Source organism: Crocodylus siamensis, chromosome 1 (assembly GCF_052110815.1).
Source record: "Crocodylus siamensis isolate JL-2025a chromosome 1, ASM5211081v1, whole genome shotgun sequence".
Taxonomy (NCBI): Eukaryota; Metazoa; Chordata; order Crocodylia; family Crocodylidae; genus Crocodylus; species Crocodylus siamensis.
Window position 1 is genome coordinate 63,173,257 of NC_143395.1, and position 21,007 is coordinate 63,194,263.

Genomic DNA, 21,007 nt, shown 5'->3' on the forward strand with positions numbered 1-21,007 from the left:
GAAGAACTGGGGGCAGCGCTAACCCAAGCAGGGTGCAGGGCTGAGGGCAAATCAGCCCATGCAGGGCCCTGCCCCCACTCCAATCTCATGGGCCCCAGACCCAAAGAAGCTCTGCCACCATCGGCAGCAGGGGTAAGGGGGAGGTGGTTAGAGGCTGGATGCGGAACCACCACTCCACCCAACCCCACAGGGCCCCCCCAAAATGTGGGGCCCAGGGCAGTTGCCCCGATTCACCCTCCCCCCCCCCAAAGGGATGGCCCTGACTGGAGGTAACACTAGACCGTAAGCTAAATGTGAGCCAACAGTGTACTCTTATTGAAAAAAAAAAGCCTACTGGGCCGTAATAATAAAGGTATCATTAGCAAATCAAGGAAAGCAGTTCTTCTGCTGGATTTGGTGCTGGTGAGGCCTCACTTGGAGTATTGTGTCCAGTTCTGGGCCCAGCACTTCAAGATGTGGGCAGATTGAAAAAATTCAGGTGTGAAGTAGTAAAAATTATTAAAGGCCTGGGAAGCAAGACTTATGAGTAAAGGCTGAAAGAACTAAGGATATTTCATCTGAAGAAGAGAAAACTGGTGGCGGATTTGATAACAGTCTTCAAATACCTGAAGGGGCATTTCTAGAGAGGATGGAGATGTACTTTTCTCTGCGGCCATAGAGGACTGGCCTAGGAGAAATGCCTCAGGCTGCAGAAGGGGAAATTTAGGGGAAAGAGAACACAAAAGAAGGAATCTCTGGGCAATAATCTTGGGGTGGGGCATCAATCCCCAGCTTCCAAGGCTGCTGACATCCTGATTCAATCAAGAACCATGAGGTATCATTTGCATACTAGCTAGACATATAAAACCCTAGGACTGGTAAATGAGTAGGATTCTGTAGTCATTTTGCTTGCTTTGTTTGCATTAATTTTATTTGCTATCACTGGGCAAATCTACACAATGCAATTAATGTTATTTTGATTTACTGCACAGTAAACCAGTCCTGGGCAGGTGTCTACACGTGCAGCTATTTGAAACATTCTGGATGACCTGGGCCGCTTTCCAGGAGCTCCTCAATCAGCTCCACCCACACCTGGAGTAGCTGTCCCCAGCCATGCAGTCTCTCTGGCCACCTTGCGCTATGTCAGCCAGCTCTTCTCAATGGGCAAAGTAATTGCCAGGGAAGCTGTCCCAAAGGTCTGCAGCACTCTCCAGGACATGCTGGGCCACAACCCCCTGGAGGCCATAGAGGTGGGGAAGTGTCCCAGGTCATCCAGAATGAGTTCAGCCACTGCTTGTCATCACCGGTGCACTGGACAACATGGAGCCATATGTCCTGACTGGCAGGGCAGGCCCACAGGCGAAGGAGCTGGAGCACCAGGAGCTTGTGGATGCCACCTGTGGCAGCATCCATGTGAACGTCATCAGTGTCCCTGACAATGTCCAGGCAGCAGCCCAGGTGCTGGTTGGTGTCAGTACAGGGCCAGGAGGCTTCAGATGCAGTGGTGAACTTGGCCATGTGACATGGGTTGGGACAGACAGGGTCAAGACTGACCAAGGCCAGGTGGCAGTTGCCATGGCGGTGAAGTGCGGCAAGCAGGGTGGCAAAGAAAAGCCCCAGGCATGGGTCATCACTGTTAGGGCCTAGGAGTGGAGTAGCCATTCCATGGTGGGCACAGGGTCTGCAGACCCCCTGGAGGTGCGGGTGGGGTTCTGCACCCTAGGCTTCCCCCAGTGCATCAAAGCCCTTGATGGGACCCACATCCCTGTCATCTGCCTGCCCTGCAGTGATCACCCATACAATAGCCAGCGGGGCTTTCATTCGGTCATGCTTCAAGCTGTCATTGACCAGCAGGCACCTTCACCAACATCAGTGCCAGCTGGGCTGGCAGCACTGATGATGCCTGGATCTCCTGCAACTCAGCCCTGTCAGTCCTGGTGGAGAGTGGGTGCTTTGCACCAGGGTTGCCGGACCTCCAGCTGGGTGAAGTGGCAGCCCTACACCTCCTTATCAGAGACCCTGCCTACCCAGGTTCATGCAGCCCTGCATCAGCCAGCTGGACTCCCACAAGTCACATTTCAACAGGTGCCTGGGCCAGAGCCACATGCTGGTGGAGTGAGCTTTTGGCCACCTGAAGGGATGTTGTCGCACACTCCCTGCTCATCTCGAGGTCGCAGAGGCCAACATCACCCAGGTCATTGCTGCAGCCAGCGTGCAATGTAACATATGCAAGGCCTGGGTGGGAACTCTTCCACGAGGCATGAACAGAGGAAGTGCAGCGGGACTGGCAGCAGGAGCACCACCTGCAGCAGCAGCAACAGTGATGGGTGTCCCCCCACAAGGCCTCAGGCAAGCCACACACCTAGCCAGGGCACCATGTGTGAGAGGAGCTGGCATCTGCTCTGCGCCCCCTGCTGTAGGCCACCTGGCCAACCACAGGCCCCTGGCTTCCCAAGCACGCCCAGCACCACACTCACTAGAGAGGTCCTGAGCAGGGGCTGCATGAAGCCTGGGCAAGCAATGGGGAGGGACCCAGGTCAGAGGACCAGCTGGCAGGGGACCTGGGGCAGGTGCCAGGGCAGGGGGACCAGACTGCTGGAGACACTGCTGCCCCTCAGCCCAAACCCACTGGGAGGCTTGCTGCTGGGCAGCAGACAGCTGCCAAGAGGCAGGTGGGGCCAGAGCTGGGCAGCAGGCAGCATGAAGGAGGCCGCAGGGCCAAGATGGTGTCCTGCTCCATGGCCTACACTGCCTTGGCTACCACTCCTACGCATCCAGCATCCTCTCGAGGAGGGCAGTTGGCCTCTCCTCAAGGGCCAAGGGCCTGTCTCTGAATGCCCAGTCCTCCTGGGCCCTCTCCTGGTCTCACTTGTGCTCACGCATTATGTCCTCTGCCTACCAGGCCCGCAAGTCCACCAGCTGCTCTTCTGCCATGATGATCAACCAGCACAGCAGCAGGGTCTGGCCTAGGGCCCACTGCTGCCAGAGCCAGCACATATGGCAGGCCCCAGCTAAGGTTGGTGGTGACCCTGGAGGCACATCCCTGCTGGCAGCTAGTGCCTTTCCCACCCCCGTGCAGCTGCTGGACCTGCTGAGCCAGGAGAAAGAGGCTGTTTGTGAGTTTGCAACATTTCTGAGATAACATGCAGTATACCAGTAGGCCATGCGCTGCCTGGCCTCAAGTTGGGTTGTATGCACATAGATGTCTAGGGACCATGGTAAGTCAGCTGGGCAGGCCCTGGCACAGGTGGCTGCTAGCCGAGTCCCCTGTCCCCACTCACTCCACAAGGCCAGGTGGGCTGCTTGGTGCTTGCCACAGGCAACCTGCCTTCCCTGCCTCCTTCCCAGGTCGGAACAGGCCTGACTCCTGGCAGCACCTGCCGGGGCGCTCCAGACCCACTCCCCACCTTCTCCTTCTGCAAGCCAGGCAGTCTTCTCCAGTGCCACCAGGGTCATGTCAGGGCTAGATATACACCTTGCTGGGGTCATTTGATCCCAGTACTCTTTCCTGCCATAGCAGGGGGTCAGATTAGATGATCTACTCAGGTCCCTTCCAACCCTAGAAACTACAAAACTGTCGCCCAGGCCCAGGGGCGAGGGGTTCCTGGCCAATTGATGGCACCACTGTCCTCCCCCCAGGGGGTACTTTGGAGACGTGCCTTGGGGCAGTCCCACCCCCCGCCCATGGCCTGTGCTACAAGTATGGCCCTGGTGAGAGTGCCCACTGCACGCTGACTCGTAACATCCTGCTGCTACTGATTGGTATGATGCCCCAGAAACACCTGAGAACCTGGCATGGGACCCTGAGTTTTGATGGTGCAGCAGGCAAGCTGGTGCTTCCCCACAATGTTTGCCACCGCCTGGAGGGGTACATGTGCCTACACTATGTGTCCCTGCCCCCCACAGCTGAGGATATCGGAGCAAACATTGACAGGTTTCTCTGCACGTGAGAGGCCCATGGCTGCCCAGCTGAGGGGGCACTGACTGCTCAGTAAAGTTTTGTACTGCCTGCTGCCTCCCTGTGTGGTGTCAGGGGGGAACTCCAGGGACCAAGGAGGAGCTTGGCCAGGCCAGGTGGGGTGGGGAGACAGAGTCAAGTTCAGGGACAGGGAGTGGAGAATCCTCCTCAGTGCAGGGTTTATGGGCTGGGTATGTTAGGAGCATGCAATGGCCTGAGCCTGTCCTCACTGGCAGCGATGACAATGTGCAGTTCCTGCCAGCATCCTTGGGTGCAGAGGTGTGGTATCTGGCTGGCCAGGCAGGGCCCCCTTCTGGGGAGGAACTGCAACTTGTCAGGGCAGGTGGTACCATCCCCAGGCTGGCCTCTTAGACAAGGCTGCACACCTGGACCTGGCGTGGCAGTGCTAACCCGGGATGCCAGAGCTGGTGGATGAGGCCAGGGGTAGGAAACATGCAGGGACATGCCCCTGGTGTCCTCCCCCACTGAGGACTGCCACTGCTGCCAGGCTGTGGAGGCTCCAGCGGGCCACCCATGCTGGAAAACACAGCACAGCTCCAGCCAGGGACCCCAGGAATAAGGATATGGTCCAGCTGCCACATAAAGAGCATGGGCCTGTGGGAAGTCCCCAACAAACAGCTCTGGTCAGTGATGAGGACCCACTGTGCCAGCAGGGCCTTGACCTTTATGCAGCACTGGTGTGCAGACCAGTAGTGCCTGTGCTCCCACATGCAGCCCGCCAGGGCCTTACAGATGTGGACATTGGAGCACCAGCCCAAGGCAAAGTGGCTCTGGACCTTGGTGTCGCCCCACAGTGCCACAAGGTCCGTGGTGTCATCCTGGGACGTGGCATGTGGCATCAGGAATGACACCACTGTGGCTCTCCTGATGGCCCTCAGGAGCTGCAGCTGACAGTCTTGAGTGCTGCTGAGCCTGGGCAGGTGCCTGCAGCCCAGCGGCAGCAAGGCAGGCGGTGGAGCTGGCCCTGGGGCCCATGCAGGCTGCTGTGGTCAGCACAAGGCCACTGCTGCGGGACTCAGTGGCCAGAGGCAGTCAGCAGGTGACACAGGTCCCAGGGTCACCGATGACTTTAAAGGCCAGGCTAGGGCAAACAAAGAGCTGCCCTAGCCCCACAGCTAGATAAGCTCCAAGCCTTGCAGTCCTGGTGCTACCTTGACGGTGGCCCCTAGTCAGCATCTACACATGCTACTGCCAGTAACTATGGTGCAGTTAATTTGCTACCTGCATTTGCAGGTAGCAAACTAACCATACAGTAGACTAATTTACTGCACAGTAAGAGCCTGCATGTGTAGAGACCGTGGTGCTTTACTGCCTAGTAAAATAGTCAACTGTGCAGTAAAGGGCCTTGTGTAGACATGCCTACTACATATCAAAAAAGTTTTTTTCTTATCCAACAGAGGTGTCATAGTTGGAAAAATTTAGAAAGGCTGGGCCTGCCTGGAACAAGATATCTGGACTGGTTTATAACTCCAGTGCCAACACTTCTAAAGATGTATGCCTTAATATCTTTGGGTGTGTCTACACAAGATGCTTTACTGAGTAGAGTAACTGTGCAGTAAAGAATCACCGTCTACACATGCTCACATTTACCGAGCAGTATGATTTGTCTGCTGTGCAGTTAGCTAGTAAACTAACTGTAGAGTAGATACTGTGCAGTAACATGTGTAGATGCTGTCCAGGAGAAATTTACTCCAGGTCAGCCTAGGCAGCAGGGAGTGGCAGGGGAGGGTGTCCCTGGTCCTGGCACTGCTCAGTTCCCTGGCTCCCCCCAGCAGCTGATCGCACCAGGACTGAGGAGCTGCCTCTGGGCTCCTCAGGGAAGCTGGGAGGTGCGGCTGAAATCCAGCCCATGCCCGTCCCCCCAGCAGCTCTGCAACACTGGGAGCAGGCTGCTCCCGGTAGTGAGGGGAGCTGGGAATCCAGCCCTCGCCTGACCCCCAGGAAGCTCAGCGCCCACTCACTCCCCAGACCCACCAGCTCCAAGAGACAGGGGAGGGCTGGATTCCCACCCGCACCACAACGTCCCAAACCAGCCGGCTCTATGCCCAAAAGGGCAGGTGCCAGCGAGCCCTGCACCTCCCCACCCGGCACGAGGCTCAAGCCACCTCTGCTCCGTATCCCAGAGAGCTCCCAGCACGCCCTGCCGGGCTGACTGCGGGCGGGGCCGACTCGGGCCGCACTTCGTGACTGGGCAGTGACAGCGCAGATGCCAGGGGGCCTGCGCTGCCGGTGACTACAGAACTTTTTTTTTTTTTCTTGAGTCTGGGACTGCTGGGGTCGGGCACGGGGGCGGCATCAGGGCCTGGCTATGCGCGGGCAGCGCCTGCGCCCGTCCCCGCACACAGGCTCAGAGCCACAATACCCGCCAGCGCCGCTCCCCACCCCAGGCAGGCCCAGCCCGGCCAGGCCATGAGACGTAGCCGGCGCCAGGCTACGCATGCCCGGGGCGCCCGTGGGAGCTTCCAGACGATCATATGACCCGCGTCGGCCACCGTCATGGCGGACGTCGTATGCGTGCTGTGGCCCTCCTCCTTCCCAGGGTGCTGAGCAGCTTGGGTTGCCATGGAGCCGTAACTGCTGGTCCTTCCCCTCCCCCTCTCACTCCCCCCTCCGCATGGCGCTGCTGCCGCTGCCTCCCGCGCGGGTGTTCGCGGAGCTGCTGCCGCCGGCGGCGGGGGAGGGGCGGAGCCGCGCGCGCGAGGCGGAGCCAGGCCGGGAGGTGCACGTGAGCGGCTGCGCGGAGCGGAGCGCGGCGCCGGACAGGGCCCGGGTCCTCCTGCGGCTGGGCAGCACCAAGGGCGCAGCCGGCGAGGCGCGGAGCAGCGTCAGCCGCCGCCTGGACTACGTCACGCACAGCGCGCGCCAGCGCGGCGTACCGGTGGGTCTGTGCGGGGAGCGGGGCCGCGCTGTGGTAACGTCACTGTCTATGCCCCGCCCGGTTTCGGGGTTTGGGGCGGGGCCGCGTGGCGGTGGCGGTGGCGCCGCGCCTGGGGGCGGGGCGGGGCCTCAGCTGTAGCGGGAGGTGCTCCCGGCCTGCGGACAGGCGCGGAGTCGCAGCCCCTGGGTGGAAGCTGTCTGGAGCAGGCTCGGGGCTGGGACTGCGTGGGAAAGAGATGATCCCGGATTGAGCTGAGCGCAAGGTCTCTTCCAGCTCCTACTCGAAGTTAAGAGTCGGGGCTACGGGGGAGCCGAGCTAGCCGCACCAGTTGGACACTCAGGGAGGTGAAGTCCTGAGAGATGGTCCTTGCACCATTCTTCAGATCTAGCCCTCAAGCTCCTGTGGGCACTTTTACACGTGCAGGGGGTGGGCGGGTGAACTTTAATTAGAGTAGCTCTAAGAGCCACTGTAATTAAAGTGCTGCAGCATCATCTAGCATCGCCATGCTTCAAAGTGTCCGCAGGGGCACTTGAACTATGACTTAGGCGCTTGAACATGAGCTCATCGTACGTGCCACCATGTTGAAGCACAGGGACCCCGATCCAGCAGGCTGCTGGAGCACAGCAATTACCATGCTCCTGCAGGCTCAATTAATTGTCAGCTCCGAGGCCCTGGAATTGCAAGACATTGGAGCAGCCTCCACCCTTGTGTAGGGGTACTCTGTGTTCTCAAATAAGAGAAAGCTGATGTTTCCTTGCCTTTAAGCCACTTCATTTTTTTGATCCTTACATTATTTTTTTTCTTTTTCCAGACACTTGTATGTTAGTATTTTGCTTCAAAATCATAAGGTAACAGAAACTTACAGGCTGGAAGTACAAGTATGTAGAGACCAAGGATAATTTTGTTAGTTTTAATAGCCAGGACAGTTAAGCTACAAAGAGGTGGGAGTGTTGTAGCCGTGATGGGCCAGATTGCGTACAAGAGGCAAGGATTTTATGGTGTCATTTATAGAGTTGGTTCGATAAAAAAGTTTGGACAAAAAAAATTTTTTTTAAATCCTTGCCTCAAATTAGATCCTTTTTTCTGCTTGGGATTTAGATCTCTCCAGGCAGAGAACCTACCCTGCAGCATGAGCGCTGCTCCGTACCTGGTACCTGGCAACAGGTTATGTGGCTACAAAGGGTTTAGAAGAAACTTTGTTTTAAAACAATCTTGCAAAACTGTCATGACAATTCATAAAGATAGCTGCAACTTGTATTTGCACATACTTTATGATGACAAAAATGCCATGATATTTCCCTTGGCCATAAAGAATTAGTTGCGGGGTAGGGGAATAACATTTTGCAAGGCTGCTTTATGGTAAAGCCCTCCAAACCTGTCAGTCATACAATATTTTTGCCAATTTTCCTACCAAGTAGGAAGGTTATATAGCGTTCTTTACATTCACATCATTATTGTTAGTGCACATTAATCCCACATCAGTGCAGGATATTTCACCATGCCTGCAATAGGAACCATAGCCTAGAATAGCAGTAAGGCTTGATTTACACTTCATTTTGTTAGACTAAGAAGGTAGATCAGAAACACAGAAGGATGTCTTCCTTTATTTATGCCTTACCAGTCTCCAGTATAGATGCTGGTTAATTTAATAGTAAAGCTTATTTAGTTCAGGGAATGGGTTTAAACTACACCGAAGAGCTTTTTTGTCACTAAGCTGTATCTTCACTCTAGGTTTTGATATAAATCTAACAACCCATAAGTATACATGGGCCCAACACTTTGTTAACTTCTGTGTTTACCATGCAACACTCATCTTTCTTCTCCCAGCCACAGCATCTTTTTCTCCCTTTAAAAAAAAAAAAAAAACTGTTCCCTGGTAGAAAAGGAACAAGAGAACAGAGGAAAAATAACCCACCTCTTTCCCCCTATCTGGGACTTATTTCACTTGCCATTGGATTGCTTAAAGAAAGGGGAGTTAAATATCTGTATTCTTTCAGAGAATACATAGATTGGGGTGGGCCAGATGTGGCCCGTCAGGCCATTCTATCTGGCCCGCGGGGTCCCTAAAAAATTTAGAAAATTAATATTTATCTGCCCCGGCTACCTATCATGCGCCCCTTGATGGCTTGCCAAAATTCAGTAAGCGGCCCTCTGCCCAAAATAATTGCCCGCCTCTGGCATGGATGCCGAGGAAGGTGGTAAGAGCAGGATGATAATATGATTCACTTGCTCCAGGGAAAAAGTGACCTGTTTGTGGGAACTGTGCCTGTCTTTTGGGGACAGGAAGGATCTTCTGGCACAGGCACATTCTGCAGTTTTTTTATGAGGACGCAAAGCACAGGTCTGTCTGGTGCTTTTCTCAAGCCATATTTATATTGCTGGAGAAATAAGAGCAGAAGGTCAGAAATGTCACTGGGATTAACCCAGAGGGTTGTTTTAAGGGCCTCACCTGCAAACTAGTCCTATACTTCCCCAGTCCTATCTCTTTTTAAATTAACCTACCACACCTTGATGGAAACAGAGTATCAAGGGAGGCTGCCTGGCATCAGAAGAGGACAGTCCAGTGCTGTTTCTACTGCTTTTTTGCTTTAGCCCTTCTAATCATGGCCCTGCATGACTTCTAACCACCCCCATGCCACGTAGGTTTCAGTCTGTTTACAGGGTCTCCTGACTGTCCCTGCTTCAATCTTCAGGTTCCTGACCCTGGCCTCAGTTTCAGCCTCAATCTCCTTGAGGCCTATTTCAAAAGTTTCTTCTTCCCTAGCTCCAGGCCTCAGCCCTGTGGCTCTAGCCCCTCACAGGGGAAGGGAAATGCATCAAAAACTAAGAAAAACAAGAAAATCACAATATGTAGAGCACTATTAGAGCCTCCCAGCTATTCCTCACAGCACTTTCCAGTCCCCTAGTAGTTAAAAACAAACCATTAACACAAAACAACCCCACTTAGTTAACATAAATAATACTCAGCTAAACTCTCACCCTCCTGCTACAAACACAAACAGTCTTCAACCAAATCTGCAGTTCTCCGGGAATGTTCACCAGCTAGGGTTACCATATTTCCAGGATCAAAAAGAACACCTGTAGGGAGAGGGGGAGGAGTCAGTGACATGCGTGTGCCCTGCCTCTGCCCTTGCTCCCCCCCAGCCCTTTCAGTGCCCCTCACTCCCAACCTGCACCCCAGCCCCCAAGCACTGCTGGTGCCCCTCACTCCTGACCCAGAGAGAGACAGACACACTCACTCTCACTCCCCACCCCCCGTGCAGAACACATGATCCCCAACAGCCGACAGTCACATTGCCTGTTTCTCCCAGCCCCAAGTATCCAAGCTGCTTGTCCCCAGGAAAGGCAGAGGCAAAGCAAAAACCCAGACATTTGCTTGCATTTTAAAAACCAGTCTGAACACAAGGATCGGGGGCCAAAAAAAAAAAAAAAAGAGAGACATGTCCAGGAAAGATGTGATATTGGTGATATAGCCAATATCACATCTTTGATTTGCCAGTCTGAATAACTAGCTAGCCATTTTACACCTCAGTCAAGTGGGAGCAGGCTTTGGCATAAATCCAGGGCAGGTCTTGAACTCACTCCAGAGCCAGAATAAGACACCTTACTATTCTGTCACAAACCTCATTACCGTAGTAGCTGGCCTTTCACAATGGATGGGATTTGTGAATAAGCAGTTGGATGCAGTGCTTAATATTTTGAAACAGCAGTTTCTCAGAGTTTTAAAATCTATATTTATCTTACATTGGAGCTGTGTGAAACTTTGCCTGAAAGAAACAAACCTCAAAAAGCCATGATCTGAAACTAATGGGTAGCCAAAAGTTTATAGCATGTGAGCCAACTGTACTGTTGTGGAATCTGATGGTTTCAAAATTCATCGGATGAGCCCACTGGGGGCTGTGTGTATAACTATTATCAGACAGTAGATTTTAATGGGTAACTCACGGATTCATTCCTAGTTCTAAAATAACCACTTTAAATTACCAAACTACAGGGTTTTACTGCTAGGTGTAGCCAAATAGTTCTTTTTAAAAATGTAACTCAAAGGTACTGAATATAATGATGGAGTTGGAAACAACTGATTCTAGAATAGGAGGCGGCAAAGTACTCCTCACTAACCATTTGAAAGAGAAGTAAGAGACATGCTAATTCAACTAACAGATGTTTAGTTAGGTGGGGTTGCTAACACCAGTGAGAACAGAAAAATAGTAAGTACTGAATAAAGTATGACATAGGCAAAGACAGGCTGGTAAAACTGAGGATACACAGGTCACACGCAAATGTAATGAACGTTTATCTCTTGGAAAGTAACTCTGTTATGACCTAGGTTTGAGTGGACTGCCACAGAGGTCAAAATATGAAATGAGCCACAGTGATAAAATATGCTAATGAAAGTGCAGAAATACCACTTTGTTGATGAGGAAGGGTGTTAGCTCTCCTTTGTATTTATTGTGGAGGATGTGGATTGCTACGTTCAGTATCAGCAGAATATCTGACTTAAGGGAATTCAGAGGATAGCATTTTAGTCATCATTTCCTATGGTATAATTTGTAGTGCTTGGTTTCAGCCCAATTTAAATCACCCTAGTACTAGAGATTCTCTTTGTTTTGCAGATCTACTAGCAGCTTTCAGTAATTTGTCCTTTACTGGTATTGCATCGCATGTAGTTAGTACCACAGACCACTCTAAAATTAAATATCTTTTTCTTAGTGTTTATACCTTCAATCTTTTTAATCTTAAGCCCCTTTAGCAATCCATTAGCCAAACTATAGATTGATGTTTATATAGTCCATATCACCATTCCTTGTAATCATGCTTTATTAGGGAGTTGGGCTAGTTCTCTACTATTACACAAGCTTCCCAGCAACGAGCTGCAGTAGTGGTTTGCCAGGAAGCCTGGGGGCAGTTTGTGTTCTTAATTTCCATATATATTTACAAAGGATTGTAATCAGAAATAAATGCACACAGTAGCATGTATTTATAGAGAGCTGGAAGTATACTCAGCACTTCACAATACAGAATCATCTTTGAGGGCTGGAAGGGAAGTGAAAACTCAATGTGGAAAGCCAGCTTCTCTCAACCCAGCTGTCTGAAAGCAATGTAGGCTGTTTCAGTTGTGAACAAGCTATACACATGAAAATGGTGAGAAGGCTGAAGGGAGGTACTCTTGATTTACTCCATATATCAGCACTCTTATGTCAAAAGAAGAGGATCCACACATGGAATTAATGACATTAGACAAAAACACAGTTTGAAGTATTTTAAAAAGCATTAACAATATTTCATATTCTGCATTTGCAAAACAAGTATGCATTGAAACTCAAACAAGACACAAAAACTAATTAGGCAACAACTGGCTTTTACAAACATTTATATGACATTCTTATATGTCTCAAGCACAATTCTGTTCTACCTTTATGAAAATGCCTATTAAGCAAATACACTTTGAGTGCTCACTTAAGAAAGGTATTACAGAGAGTTCTTTCTCTTGGTTTTGTATGCTGCTACTTGTAGGAGTGTGATGCAGTATGCCAGTAAAAGTGGAGCACAGATACTATTGAAGTTGTTTTGAATGTTATTTGTCTTGACTTTAGCTACATGTGGTTTCCATGCATTCTTGGAGCACCTGTCCAGTCTTTTTACTTAGTTAGAACTGTTTAGAGATATGTCAGCCTGTAGCATTTCATGGAATACTGCCATGGGTCATAAGCATCAAAATACCTTGTGCCAAAGAGGGGAAAATAGTTATATTAGAAAAATATAAAATACTGACGCAGCCTTTCTATTATAATTTTCTCATTTTTTTATCTCCTGTTTTTCATAGTCAAAATTGTGCTGTATTAATTAGACAAAGCATGCCTATCAAAAGCTGCTTAGGAGGGACTTGCAAGTGCACATGCACATGTATACATGTAATAATGTAACCCAGGGCTGTCTAACTGGCAGCCCACAACCCCATCCAGCTTGCAAGGGGTTAACATGCAGCCCAATTAACAGGGCTCCCACCTTGCAGCTACTCCCCTCACTACTTTGGTTGAGCAGTAGCTGGGGCTGGGGGTCTGGAGAAGGACAGAACAGCAGGAGGCCCCATGAGCTTGGCAGATAGCCATGTTGGGCTGGGCAAGGGGTGGTGGGGCTTGGGCAGGGGAACTCACACAGCAGCAGTGAGGGTGACATCGCCCATGTGGTAGGAGCATTGTGGAGGATCACACAGTGGGTTGTGGGGGAGGGAATTGCCCACAATAGTTTGGGCTGCTTACTCGACAGCTGCTTGTGGCAGGGGTCTGGGGGAGTGTATGGGCCCTAGCCACCCTGAAGTTGGACAGCCCTGGTGTAGCCCATTATTAGTATGGTGAAACCTGGCATTGGGATAACTGGTCACTATGGACTTGGTCAAATGCACTGAATCCATGTCAGAATCCCATCAATTTGTACAAAACACTTTGGCTAATTAGTCATCTGTTAAAGTGTAATTAGTCATTTCCGAGTGTGTACATGTCCTGAATTACAGTGGAATTTGCTCCCGATAATTAGTTGGCTTAGAAGGTGGCTTTCATAGCATCTGTCTTCTGATTTTCAAGACATAGGTACAAGAAGACATAGGTGATCAGCCCTTTCATCTAGCAGAATTATCTTCTCTTTCACTTGCAAAGATGCAAAACAAACTTCTTTGACTAATTATTCTACTTAATCATAGGTATTATACTGCAAGCACTCTCACCTTGTGTAGTAAATGCTTAATGTAAAGTTTCTTATCTGTATAATCTTACCAGTTCTCATGTCAGAATGAATACAACTGCACCCAGTTTTTGTAATGAAGAAAAAACATATTCCAAAGGTCTAAAACCATTCTTTTTTTTTACTGTCTTGATAGAGCATGCAAAAATATGTCTTAGAAAAAATTTGAAGTGGTTACCTACTAGTAATTGGTTATCATTACCCTGTACAGTTATGAAGTTACCAGATTTTACTGTATATAAATATTTTCAAATTATAGCAGTTTTTCCCTACTAAAACTTCTGTCTCATTCTGATGTTGAATAAACTAGATTGAGTTTCCTTTTAAACAATAACTGAAGTGGCATAGAAAAAAAGACAGGTTTTTTAGTAGTTTTTTCATAATTACTCCACTGCTTTGTGGCTATTTGTACATGCTTTCACTTTATGATTAGTTTGTCTTGTTTCTTTTCATACTCATTGGTGGAAGCCTGGGTCACTCATATCACTAGCTGTTGTGGTACAGGTAGTGGCAGTTGCAAAATGGCTCTTTTTAAAGACATAAGCAGCAGGGACTTGCAACAGCAGTATATTTTGTAGAATTCTTATATTTTCAAGATGAGGAAACTGGAAAAACATAGAAAGATATAAACAGCCTTATTCAGATGAAATAAAGACTACTAGCTATGCAAGCTGTCTAGAACAGTGGTCTCCAAACTCTTTTGATCGCGCACCCCATCAATAAAAAAATTCTGAGCACGCACCCCAATATATGTATATAGAGATATAAATATACATCTAAATAGAAGTTCCAGTATTTTCTTCCTGCACCCCAATGAATAGTCTTTGCACCCCACTTTGGAGACCACTGGTCTAGAAGATAAACCATCTTACTTGTTTCTTGTACAATATCTAAGATGACATGGTCTTGTTCAGTGACTGAGACAACAAACAACATGACTTTTTTCCCCCCAGACACACAAAATAGTGATTTATTTCAGTAATAGTTCAACACACAGCAGTAGGTTAGCATGCTCTGTTAAAAATAAATTCACAAACTGATAGAATTAATGTGGTAACATCCTTTACATGTGATTTGTTCATTTTTCAGTTTTAATTATTTTCCTACCACAGTTTTTGGGGGCCTCTGAAACAGGACAGGGAGTTAGTTGACTGTCACAAAAATTCAGAGTGCATAGTGTCAAAAGTGCTTTTCATTTGAGGTGTTGCAAAAACTAATTTCTTCCTGTGGCTAACATGATTAAATTGATAACTCCTCAAGTAGAAAAAAAATTATAAACAGCAGGCACAGTTTTTAAAAAATTACATTTCCTTTTGAGCTAGCCTGAGTCATCATTCCGATTAAAAATTCCACCAACATCCATCCTTCCCTCACCTTTTCCCTTAAAACAGATCCTGAAACAGAAGCAAAAAAAATCTGCAAGGGAAGATGCATCATAAAAGGTCATAATTTTATTGTTGAAGCAGATATTTCTTCCATTGTTTTTCACTTGGAATTGATTATTACTAGATACACTTTTCATTTCAGCTTAAAAGTGGGGGGAGGGGATAAAAATTAACTTCTACTGGATTATTCTTAAAATAGAAAATACAAAATGTCTTTCACCACTAATGATCTTGCAATAGCACATAAAACCACAAGATGGCAATGTTTGTATACATAGGCCATACATTTTGAAAACATTTCATATGAACCAATTGTACTGTAATCTGTAGAAAAAGGAGAAATGCTTGCAAATTTTGGAGCAGCTGTGAGACCTCTTTCATCTTCATAATCAGATTATCTTGCCAGCGTGTGTTTTACCATCATACCACAGGGAGGTTGGAAGAAGTGACAAAAAGGTCCAAATACATGGAGTGTTTTCCTAGCCACCCTGTCAGTGTACCTCGGCTCTGGTTTTGTGCAGAGCTGGGAAGATGGGAAATTTAGTCTCTGTGGCCTATGCCTTGTCAGCTCTTGGCCTTACTGCAGAGACTACCAAAAAAAGATATCAGTCACACCTGCACTTGAGAATTGCCTGTTGGGAACTAAACTGAGATTGCCAGTCTCAATTTACAACCGAACTGGTAATTTAAGAGGAAAATGCTTATATCTTATTATTATTATAATCCTACAAAAGTATGTATGCTACAGAGAAGGTAGCTTTGGGGTCCTTGTTCCTATTTCAAGAAGTACATTAACAGTTTTCTTTAGAAAATGGGTAGGTAGTAGAAAAAGACTACCATTCTCTTCTGCACAGTCTCCTGACAGATGTTTTGTTGTGTTCTACAGAGCTGTTATTAAACTTCATGAAGTAGAATTCAGGTTGTTTGATTTGTAAGAACCTTAAATTGTAAGAAACATTTGATTTTAAGTTAGACACTGACCTGTTTATTTTGAATATTGTCTCCTGTTCTATAGTAGAATGATTACACTGTGCCCTAGCCCAGGGAGGAAGTGAGGGTAGGAAAGGAAGTTCATGTGAGATCAGCAGCAAACCAGTGCAGAAGCCTTGTGTTTTATTTGCATGTGGTTCTCATACAAGCCTCTGCTATTATCCACTGTGAAATAAAGCTCCTGTTAGCGCGGAACTGTCAAAGGAGAGTGGTAATTCTTAATAAGGGGATACTTAACAACAACAACAAAAAATTCTAAGAATTTTTTTACATTTGCTACTCATAGATTGTAAGGCTGGAGGGACCTTGGAAGATCGTTGGGTTCACCCCCCTGCATGAAGTAGGAAAGACAACTGGGGTCAATCTATGTAATATTGCTTTCAGGTTCTTTCAGAGGGTTTTGTAAGGAGTTTTTTTTTTTTTTTTTTTTACTCATTAGCTCTATGAAAACAATTCAGCTCCTTGTTCTGTAAGCCAGGTGCTGTGGTTATACACTGACATGGTTTGAACTGGCAGTCACTTTCAGGATTCAGTTCTGCTGAAGTGATGGGGAGCAAAATTATTCTATCCCACTATACTTGAATTTTTAATATCCACCTTGTTTCTAATTGAAGAGACATATATAGCAATTTCCAACTTAAGTTGCTAAGCTTCAGTTATAGACTAAAATACTCCAACCTTTCCAAGACATAATGTATAAACAAATTCTAGATTGATGGGTTAAGAAAAATTATACTTGTGTACTTTTTTTTCCCCAGGACAAAAGTGTGACTGTGACAAAGGATTTTAGCAGAGTAGAAAATGGTTATAAAATGGAAGCAGAGGTAAGTATTATTCATAGCAAGAGTAATAATGGTGTACACAGACATTGAGCATATTTGCAAATTATCTTTTCTCAAAACTGGGGACAGTTGTATAGAGTTTAAAGAATCTCCTAAGATACAGTTTGAAAAAAGCCTTTCTGAAAGAGTACAGTTGTAAAAAGACCCTCCATGAAACTTTCAAAAACATAAGCTTGGTGCTTTTGTGACAAAGTTTCTTTACTACTTCTGTAGTACAGCCTATTGTTTTGCTTCCAGGGCCCAGTTTTTAAGCATGACTACAAAACGGCTTGAGAGATCATGTATATTCCTCTGTCCAAGGCATTCGACATGGGTTGTGTTTTAAGTGGCTCTGCCACTGGTCTAGCCAAGCCACTAAATTTGGATGAAGATTCCTACAGAAGGGCTAAGTTTTAGGTTGGTAATCCCATTGATCTCAATGAGACTACTTGCGTGAGTGGGGCTTTGCAAGATTAGGCTGTTAAAAAGAAACTGCTGCCTTGGAGCTGTCCACTGAGGAAAAGCACCGTGTCTTCAGTCAGTGAACCTTTTGAATACATCATACTAATTAGACTGGAGGTAGACAGACTTTCTTGACAGACTTTCTTGACTGAGTCAGAATGATCCCCCTTGGGTGCATCTACATGTGCACTTTACTGTAGAGCTTACTTATTAGCTCCACAGTAAAATGTCACAGTCTACACATATGGCTGTATTAGGGCGCAGTAAACTACTTAACTCTAATGTAGGATAGTACTGTCTGGGATAAGTACTGTCTTACCACAGTGTAATTATGTGCACTCAAACACATGTGTAGACTGGGCTGGCTGGGGCACAAGAGTGGTACAGTGTGGGGTCAGCCTGCCACGTAGCCCCTGCACTGTAACACCCTCTTGCACCAGTCAGCCCCTCCACCACCCAAAGCCCAGGGCTGACCCCCTCAGCTCCCCTGCCAGCTTGAGGCTGCGCCACCCTGGCTCAGATCGTGGTGGTCCCAGGCACATGCAAAGACACAGCACCTGGGAAGCAACTGACTCCAGAGTGAACTCTGCCAGAGTTTATTCAGGCGCGTTAACAACATGTGTAGATGCATTCCCTGAGTCAGAGATGGGTGGGCTGGCATTAGAACCTGATTGCTGCCGTTTGTCCCAGCAGTGGCCCAGGGACAATTCAGGGAGAGCACCCACCACTGAAGCCCCACATCCTTGGGTCAGATTCAGTGGTTCTGTAGGCCAGATCTAGCCTGAGGGTCATAGGTTGCTGACCCCTGAATTAGACAACTATCCTACATCTTGATTTTATTTTACTGAGGCAGCCTAGGAGTTTGCAACACTGACAGATGTTTTGTTATGTTCTACAGAGCTGTTGCTAAACTTCATACAGTAGGATTCAAGTTCTTTGAATTGCAAGAAAACAACATAGCATACCCTTCTCAGATTTCCCACATTGTATTTAGTAATAATGCAAAAAAGGGACTCATACATTTTTGGGAGCAGAAAAATAAAATAGATGCTTAACTTCTTAAAGAACTCGAATCATGTTTCTTCTTGAACATCAACCCTTAAATCCTATTTTTGGCTGTAGCACTTGTAGGTTAGTCTTCCTATAACTTTATGTAACAACACTTAGAATTATACTGTAATTTTCCTTACTGTACATGCTTTTCATCCTATTTTACCTAATTTTGTACATAACCATTGAAATAGTAATTACTGCCTGCAGTAGCCTTTTGTGTCTTGAAAAATACATAAATAGAGTCCATATGGCTAGTTTCATCTTAAGCATTTATGTCAAACTGCTAACATACCAAAAATACCAGACCTCCTCACAAAAGAACATTTTCTTAATCCACTGCTTCCATCCCCTTTAAACAGTTTTAGTTCTGCTGCAGAGCAGTGACTTTCTTATGATAGTCTTCTATACCTGGAATATTGCCCAGGTATAGAAGCAATAGTTTTCATTAGATCTTAACAACAAAGGTATCCAATTTTGATCTAAGCATCATGGAAAAGAAAAAATGTTTCTAATTTCTGTTTATATTAACTCACAGGTTTGCATTACATTCAGTGATTTTGAAAAAATGCAGAATGTCTGCAATCTGCTCATTGAGAAGTTAGGTGGTTCCATTAACATCAGTCCCCCTCACTTCTACCATGCGCCAGAAGCTGTACATACACTCCGGTAAGTTCCACCTCTCCCCACCAGTGGCATTTATCTGAATGCGTAATCAGTGGTATTTAGAAATGGAAAGGAAGTCCTTATACTTAAAGGAAAATACCAGTAGCTTTATAAATCAAATCTTATTTAGCTCACAGGTGGTAAAACTTAATTTTTCCATGGAGGTTACCATATTCTTGCACAAATACAAAAGGTAACAAAGGATCTTACTTCTCCTGGTGAAATCTGTGGATTACTTAGAATATTAAGTCAGCATATTTGGTTTTGGAGAATTCTGTAAAGTACACCGATTTAGCCATCAAGCAAGAGAGTTGGGTCAGGGCATCATGTCTAGATACTTTTGATTTCCCCATTCTGAATGACCAGGTACTGTTTGCTTCTGGGTGTGGCCTTCAGCATGAATCTGGAATAAAAGTTGCACTTACACTGTAACTGCTTTACCATCATGCCCGCTAGGTGTATGTATGTTCTAAATCTCTCTCCCCACACAATTTTTACTGTCCAGCAAAAGACTTGGGAAGATGTCCTTCATATCTCTGTAATTATACAGAAACAACCCCCGCAAAAAAACAAAAACTTGGCAGGAGACTGCATCAGTTGGGTCTGTAAAGTTATTTTGCTGCTTTTTATGTTCTAGGTGTGAAGTGTGTCTTGCTGCTGTTGAAAACACACGTCAGAAAGCTCAAGAGGTCTGTCAACTGTTTGGCCAGGCACTGGGAAAACCTTTGTTAATAAAAGAAGAGGAAACAAAAGAATGGGACGGACAAACAGACTGTCACCTTTCAGACTCATTGACTATGCAGCAGAGAATCGAGAGAGCCACTATTTATGCATCTTCAAGAGTATTTGCTATTTTTGAGATAAAAGGAAAAGAAAAAGGAAAGAACAAGTTGATTTAAAAGTGTATGTCTTACCTGCCTTTGATAAGTCTTTAAATACTTTAAAAGTATGCATTTCTTCAGTTTTTCAAACATGTATCTTTGAATACAGTTGTTCAGGAAAAAGGAATTAATAGTGTTCCCTAAAAAATAGATTGTTCTTAACTGGAGACACAGTAGTAGTTCTATCATGATTTTTCAAAGGGATTAAAGGTGGATAACCTGGACTGTACATATATTTCATTCCCTTTAATGAGGAGAGAGGTGGGCTTATGGCTTTATACAAAAGTCATTAAGATTGTCTTTTTCAGATTTTACCAATCATGAATAGAGCGGGACACCAGTAGGAAAGCTTATGTATACCATGTTTCAGTGTGCTAAAGAAAAAGATGCAAGATAAAAACATTACTAACGATAACCACATTTTGACATTTAATTTTCAGTATCTTCAGAATTGGGAATAATATGTAGCTCGGTGCATAATCTGTCAGAAAACAGATATTCAGATTCAGATATTACTACAGATATTCAGAGGAATTACTAACCTGTCCATTTGGAAAGACATGGCAGTCAACTGTTAATTTAGTTTTTTAAGTGCATGACTTTAGAAGCTGCTAGCTGAAGCAGCTGTATTTAAAGCTTTCATTTCAAGCAAGTGATAAAAGTAAATTCAAGATATTATGATTTTTTTTTTAGAAGTATGGGAATTTTCTTTTAACTCAAATTTGACAACATAAGATATATACTGTAGTTCCAACTAACTGTTTATCTGAAATAAGTCATTAATGTATGTTTAAGAAAGAAGTTTAATTTTATTTCTTTAATGAAATAATTTGCATCACATTTATCTTGGTTTCCATTTTCCCAGTTTAAAAAGGGAATGAATGTATTGTATAGTTTTACATCACATGTCCAAGACATAGGCAGTTTTAAATGCTTCAGTGATGAGAACACATTTTTCTCAACTAAGGCTGCATAGTGTACTTTGATCCATCATACCTACTTTAGTAAGCTTTTAGATCAGGGTGGCATACCTGGGAAATAATCTTTTTAAACTGAGTCGACATCACAATGATCAAAAAAGCTCTGGCAAGAAGTTTAACAGTACTGTAAGTTATTAACAGTAGTTTTTGAGAACTGTTCAATATCTGTTACCCATAGTAAGAACTATGGCACAACTC

General features: G+C 46.2%; 1 protein-coding gene across 1 annotated transcript; it reads left to right on the forward strand.

Moving 5' to 3' along the window:
- The first annotated feature begins 6,353 nt into the window (after nt 1–6,353).
- IRAK1BP1 (interleukin 1 receptor associated kinase 1 binding protein 1) lies at nt 6,354–19,956 on the forward strand. The gene is made up of 4 exons (XM_090035250.1): nt 6,354–6,836; nt 16,708–16,773; nt 18,821–18,951; nt 19,586–19,956. The coding sequence occupies exons 1-4, from the start codon at nt 6,396–6,398 to the stop codon at nt 19,845–19,847; spliced, it is 900 nt and encodes a 299-aa protein (XP_089891376.1). The 5' UTR covers nt 6,354–6,395; the 3' UTR covers nt 19,848–19,956.
- The last annotated feature ends 1,051 nt before the right edge of the window (nt 19,957–21,007 follow it).

Coding starts and splice junctions, on each gene's coding strand:
- IRAK1BP1 (XM_090035250.1), top strand. CDS start 6,396: ATGCCCGGGGCGCCCGTGGGAGCTTCCAGACGATCATATGACCCGCGT. Junction 16,774..18,820: donor GTTATAAAATGGAAGCAGAG/GTAAGTATTATT, acceptor ATTAACTCACAG/GTTTGCATTACATTCAGTGA. Junction 18,952..19,585: donor GAAGCTGTACATACACTCCG/GTAAGTTCCACC, acceptor TTTATGTTCTAG/GTGTGAAGTGTGTCTTGCTG.